At 41.5% G+C, this 7,038-nt stretch overlaps 1 protein-coding gene across 1 annotated transcript in view; it reads left to right on the forward strand.

Moving 5' to 3' along the window:
- The window catches only part of LOC308091644 (putative fructose-2,6-bisphosphatase TIGAR A), a 29,390-nt gene extending 23,231 nt beyond the window's left edge, over positions 1-6,159 (forward strand). The window contains exons 6-7 of the mRNA XM_080437306.1: positions 4,260-4,306; positions 4,338-6,159. Coding sequence (XP_080293432.1) covers positions 4,260-4,306; positions 4,338-4,670 — 380 coding nt within the window. The 3' untranslated portion in view covers positions 4,671-6,159. The remainder of the gene's footprint in view (positions 1-4,259; positions 4,307-4,337) is intronic.
- The last annotated feature ends 879 nt before the right edge of the window (positions 6,160-7,038 follow it).

Below are 7,038 nucleotides of genomic sequence, written 5' to 3' on the forward strand. Positions count from 1 at the left end.
TTCTAAGGCACACACTTAAGCGAGAAGCCATTGGACCAACAGACCTGACCTGGTGAATATGAGAGAGAGAGAGAGAGAGAGAGAGCGAGAGAGAGAGAGAGAGAGAGAGAGAGAGAGAGAGAGAGAGAGAGAGAGAGAGAGAGATGGAAACGGAATAGATTGAAGAGAGAGTGAGACATGGAAACGGAATAGATTGAAGAGAGAGAGAGACATGGAAACGGAATAGATTGAAGGGAGAGAGGGAGAGAGCGAGAGAGACATGGAAACGGAATAGATTGAAGAGAGAGAGAGAGACTTGGAAACATAATAGATTGAAGAGAGATGGAAGCGGAATTGACATCTCAACCTATTGCCATTAACAGGAATCGAACCCTGAACCTTCGGATTGACAAGCTGCAACACTACCTATAGTGCTATAGCTTTGTACAGGCTGAGGTTGTCTGTTGAAGATAAAAGTGAACCAGTGAAAGCAGCCGATCTACAAGCTCAGAAACACATTGCTATCTGAAAAGTTTTTGAGATTGTAGATCGGCTATTTTCAGAATGAACTATGTCATACATTGAAAAGACATACTCTCAAATAAGCATTTCAGGTTATCTTTAACAATTGCACTTGCATTAATTGACACAATCATGTTGTGTGCAATGCAACTTAAATGAAGTCTGCATCAAGTGGGGCTTGAACTGGCAACCTTGAGGTTCTAAGGCACACACTTAAGCGAGAAGCCATTGGACCAACAGACCTGACCTGGTGAGAGAGAGAGAGAGAGAGAGAGAGAGAGAGAGAGAGAGAGAGAGAGAGAGAGAGAGAGAGAGAGAGAGAGAGAGAGAGAGAGAGAGAGAGAGAGAGAGAGAGAGAGATGGAAACGGAATAGATTGAAGAGAGAGAGAGACATGGAAACGGAATAGATTGAAGGGAGAGAGGGAGAGAGGGAGAGAGCGAGAGAGACATGGAAACGGAATAGATTGAAGAGAGAGAGAGAGACTTGGAAACATAATAGATTGAAGAGAGATGGAAGCGGAATTGACATCTCAACCTATTGCCATTAACAGGAATCGAACCCTGAACCTTCGGATTGACAAGCTGCAACACTACCTATAGTGCTATAGCTTTGTACAGGCTGAGGTTGTCTGTTGAAGATAAAAGTGAACCAGTGAAAGCAGCCGATCTACAAGCTCAGAAACACGTTGCTATCTGAAAAGTTTTGAGATTGTAGATCGGCTATTTTCAGAATGAACTATGTCATACATTGAAAAGACATACTCTCAAATAAGCATTTCAGGTTATCTTTAACAATTGCACTTGCATTAATTGACACAATCATGTTGTGTGCAATGCAACTTAAATGAAGTCTGCATCAAGTGGGGCTTGAACTGGCAACCTTGAGGTTCTAAGGCACACACTTAAGCGAGAGAGAGAGAGAGAGAGAGAGAGAGAGAGAGAGAGAGAGAGAGAGAGAGAGAGAGAGAGAGAGAGAGAGATGACATTTTACATCCTGCCAAGTGAAAAGCAACATGTGGTTTCACAGTGTCTGAATTAAATATTAGATTGTAATGTCTTAAAAAATTGCACATGCATTATTTGATGCAGTCATGTTTTGTGCGATGCAATTGAAAAGTGGAATGACCCACCTACAGACAGAGCCAGATAGACAGACAGAGTGAGAGAAACAGACAGCTCAACCTATTGCCATTGACAGGAATCAAACTCTCAACCTTCGGACTCACAGAATGAGACACTACAAGTAGTGCTATAGCTTCATCCAGGCTGAAGTTGTCTGTTGAAGATCATACACTTTTGCCTTCTGTCATGAACCAAGCCCCTGTTTCACTAACACTAAGATCACTCGTTCACAAACCATTTACCAATAGAGAAATTGTATGTCTCCTCGAAACCGAAACCAGTGAAAGCAGCCGATCTACAAGCTCACAAAACGTTGCTATCTGAAAAGTTGTGAGATTGTAGATCGGATATTTTCACAATGAAGTACGTCATACATTGAAAAAACATACTCTCAAATAAGCATTTCATGTTATCTTTACCGTTTGCATATGTATTCATTGATACAGTCATGTTTTTTGCAATTCAACTTAAATGAGTCTGCATCAAGTGAGGCTTGAACCGGCAACCTTGCGGTCGTGAGGCACTCGCTTAAGGGAGAAGCCATTGGACCAACAGACAAGAACCTGTGAAAAAGGAGATCACACAGATGATACAGTTTCACGCAAATAGCTGAAAAATCCTGGGTTTAAGTGTTTTTCAAACTGCTCAAAATTGCAGACAATCTAAGGGCGGAGCTTACTGGTTAACGTGATACATGTGTTCCTCATGAGTCAAGGCACATGTGTAAGCAGGTTTAATGGCTGTCGGCCAAACGAGGCATGACTTTTGCCTGTTTAAAGTTTGCATTTAAAAAAAATCGCTATAGCGCCCCCCTTTGACCAATTGGAGTAAGATTGGTTTCAGTGATATTTGGAATGACCCTCAACATTACCGCAAAGTTTCAAAGAAATGTGAGTCTGCATGTATGTGTTAGGGGCAGATGAATAATTGTCATAAAACTGCAATATTCATTGGCTCATTAAAGCTTCATTTTTTCACTTATGGAAAATCTTTTGCATCAGTTTTTCGGCATAGGTTCAAAGTTCATGTGTAAAACGTTTCGTGCAGATTACTAAAAAATCCCAGGAGGAGATAGGTTTTAACTGTTTTTCATATTATTCAAAATGGTGGGAGATCTAAAGGTCAGAGGTCAAAAGTCAGAGTGTGAAAGTTGTTGATCATGAGTAGACGCATATGTATATTGAAGTTTCATGGCTGTAGGTCAAACAGGGCATGAGTTGTACCTGTTCAAAGTTGGCATTTTCAATTGAGTGCTATAGCGCCACCTTTTGACGAAAGATTGTGAGAATTATTTCTTGATAGTTTTTCATGACCATCTACCATATGGCCAAGTTTCGTAAAAAGCGTATGCACTAAGGGGGAGAAGAAAAAAGAGGGGAACATTAAAACAGGTCCAGAGCTGAGAGCTCTGGCCCCGTAATTATATGAAAACCAATTGTACAAATTGTAGTTGAGTGAAAAGCACAATACTGAGAAGTAGTGGAGTAGAAGTACATTTTGAAAAATAAAATAAAAAAGTTCATTTAAAAAATACCTCAAAATTGTATTGAAGAACTTGAGTAAATGTACTTAGTTACTTCCCCAGCACTGACGACGCATATCTGCAGTCCCACAATTGTACAACAATGGTCACTAGTCTGGCCCTGATTAAAAAGTCACCTTTGAGTTTAATAAGAGAGCATCATGCGTACGTGTGTGTGTGTGTGTGTGTGTGTGTGTGTGTGTGTGTGTGTGTGTGTGTGTGTGTGTGTGTGCGTGTGCGTGTGCGTGTGTGCGTGTGTGTGTGGGTGGGAAGGATGTTCTATTTGAGAGATACTTGATCTGGCTCGGGGCTACAGTAACTGTCCCCATGCAGTATGATCCGGCCTGGTGCTCGTACGTACGTGACCGGCCCAAAGGATGATGATGATGATGATGATGCACACATCATCGCATCACCAAGTGCGTAAGCAAACCTGAAGACAAACATAAATCTTGGGCCGCTGCCTTCCTTTTTTCTTTTTCACCCTTCATTTACCCAGGGGAGGTTCACTGAGCACCAATGCTCTGTTTCAGCAACGCCCTGCTTCACAACAATCATAAGCACACACACACACACACACACACACACACACACACACACACACACACACACACACACACACACCCACAAACACACACACACACACACACACACACACACACACACACACACACACACACACACACACAGCTTCCCACTTATCTCTTGCAGGCAGAGCCTTATTCTCTATGAGGTTCATTAATCTCTTGTAGACAAAAGGACAAAAAACCCTTAGAACTACATTTTTCTCGCATCATGTCATATATCTTGAAATCAACTAAGGGAATAAGCTGCTGTTGATGTAGTCTCTAACTTATAAATATTTGAAAAAGTGCAGGCAAAAGCAGATCTCAATTGCTCAAAAGATTTCAAATTGTAGGCTGCTCATAGGATCTTATAGTGTAGATTGGGGTCGCAGAGATTGGGGGACCCCTTTGGCCTCATGGATATCAAACAGGGGGGTCCTTGAAATTAAAAAGGTTGAGAACTACTGCGTTATATGATAATATATTATGTAGTTTGTCCCTGCATGTCGCACAGCTTTCATCTAAAAGTCTGTCCTCTGTTTTTTAGGTGAAGGAGCGAGTCCTACTGTTCCTGGACCACCTGCTCCAGCACATGTCTGCGGACCACCACTGGCCTGATGATGACCCCTCCTCCTCCGTGGAGGTGTCCCCTGTGGAGGGGAAGGCGTGCGACGGGGTCCGGACCCTCCCCGCGCACGCCCTGGTGGTCAGCCACGGAGCCTACATCCGCGTGATGCTGCGCCACATGGTGGAGGATCTGGACTGCTCGCTGCCCGAGGGCTCGGACCACGCCCACATGTTCTCCCTGTGCCCCAACACGGGGGTCTGCAGGTTCGTCCTCTCTCTGACCAGACAGGAGGACGGTAGTGGTGGTGATGGTGAAGGGGTCAAGTTGTCAGCCATCCGCTGTGTGTTTGTGCACAGAGCGGACCACCTGAAGAATAATCACAAGAAGTAGAGATCCTGGAAGCAGGGCTGGTTAATGCATCGTTGCTGTCGAGCGGAAATCTCTGTATTAGGGATTTCCAATGTAGGGCCCTATTTTCGCCGGTGCCTTACCCATTACCTCTAAACTTCTTTGCCATTTTTTACTATTTTTAAAAACATTTTCAAATAGTTCAGATAGCCAATATACTTAGCTGACAATGTGTCGATGTAGATCGGCTAGATGAACTATTTGAAAATGTTTTTGAAAATAGTAATACAAAAAAATTACAAAGATGTTTAGGGATAATGGATAAGGCACTGGTGAACTCTTAATTTCCGATTCCGATATCAACCGATACAGTGATAGTGTGCTTTTTTCATCAAAACTAATGTCAGGTGACAACATCACATGTCTCCTGTCGTGGAATTAACACATTAGGCCTAATTTTATTGTGATGCCCACCACTGTATGTATTCTTAAATGCAACAAGGCTTTCCAAATGTGAAAAATACGAGAACCATTTCAACATTCGCCATAAATAGATAAAAACTGATACAGATATTTTCCGATATTATTATATTATATCGTCTCTATACAGCCCAGATAGCAAAATATGAGTGAATCAATGTTGATGCTGAGCCTCTGGCATGAAGCCCAGTCTCTGTTGAAGACTTCCTGTGAGCCAATCACATCTCAGTAAAAATGTGGACTTGCTGCGCAGCATTCTGTCTGTGGCTGACTGTACTCTGACTGTATTCTGCACTCAGTCTGTGAGCGACATTACTGTTGTTTTGCTTGACCGGCCGGTTCAGCCTGGAATGGACCATCCCCAAACTACGCTTGGTTATTGGACTTTGATGTCCTTACGGATCTGACAGCAAAAGTCAACGATCTTAACTTAACAAAGACCGAGGCTTTATTAAGACTAATTTATGCTCGATGGCATGACGGTGTCGCGCACTGAAAATAGTTCACAATGCTTCGCATAAGCTTGTAGCCAGGTCGGCTATTTGTTTGACTTCCCAAATCTTGAAAGGGTGTCACAAATCCTCACAGACAAAACTGTGAACAATTCAGTGTCCAAATGAACAAACTGACACCAGAATGTGACAAACCCTTTCCTTAGTATTGACACAGCTGTCAGTGAAAATGCAAGAGGTGTTTACATTACCTACAGGTGTTGACGTGGAGATTGTTGAAATGTGACATTGAATAAAAAAAGAAAATCAATCAAACACCATATCTAAATGTGAATATTCATTGAAATGTGTAACTCAATATTATGCATTGAAGAGAAGATATCTGTAATATCAATGTATTTCCCTGTGTGTTTTAATTTGTACAAAAGAAAAGTGTAAACATTGTTTCTATTTTTCCTAACATTTTGGCATTTTCATAACTGTTTTCCTAATATTTTGGAATTGATTACACAGCTATCCGTGTTTATTCTTATTTATATTTTGGCATTGATTACACTTTGAAGCATTGAAGTATTCCTAAGTATTGATGGTTAATTGTCTGAAAACGCACATTAACATGAATCTAATATATTAATAGATTTGTAAAGAAAATTATGAATTAACACAACACTGATGATAGTGCTGTCAAACAAGTATATGACGCTATCTATGAAATGTGCAAATTTTATCTGCAACACAGTTTTATACAATATACTGTAGTACATGGGGTCCCTGCTTTATCTCTCTGTCAGATAAGGGGTCCTTGGCCTGAAAATCGTATAGTGTTATAATAGTGATAGATATCACTATTATAACACTCGCTTTAGCTCGCTCGGTGGTGCCTCGCGGGGCTCCAGTTCGCTTGAGACTGCGCGCCTCCATCATGGTCCCAAAAAAAGTGGGGGAAAAATAGTTTATAAGTCATCTCCGTCGGTAGGTCAGTATCTCCTGATTACGCTCAATGATAAATTTGAGGCTGATAAATCGCGGGTAGGTCAGTATGTCGCCTACTTCGCCCATTCAATGGTCTGATTCAACGTGATAATGTCCCATTCAATGCATTGAAAGCATCCGAATCAGGTTTCACATTAGCCCACTGAGGCCTGGGATTGAACCTGGGACTTCCCAGGCGGGCTCTCTAACCATTCAGTTATGGCCGCCCCATCATCAGATATTCTAAGGCAGTTGTTCTCTGTAACAGTAAAGGGGTTTCAGGGGCTCCCCAGCAAAATGAGGAGTAATAATGTCATAATAAAAGACTGTCTTGCTAATAAAGCGTCACTGTGTCTTATCTTTGACAATGTATTTGATATTACCTTTATATTATTTAATGAATTATACATTTCATCCTCTATATATTGTCCAGCTAAAGAGGCAACAGAGGAGTATATTGAAAAGTGGAAATGGTGAAGTTTGTCTGTGAATTTAGAAAATAAATA

The sequence above is a fragment of the Gymnoscopelus braueri genome (genome assembly GCF_963280865.1).
Source record: "Gymnoscopelus braueri genome assembly, chromosome: 9".
In the NCBI taxonomy this organism is placed as follows: Eukaryota; Metazoa; Chordata; class Actinopteri; order Myctophiformes; family Myctophidae; genus Gymnoscopelus; species Gymnoscopelus braueri.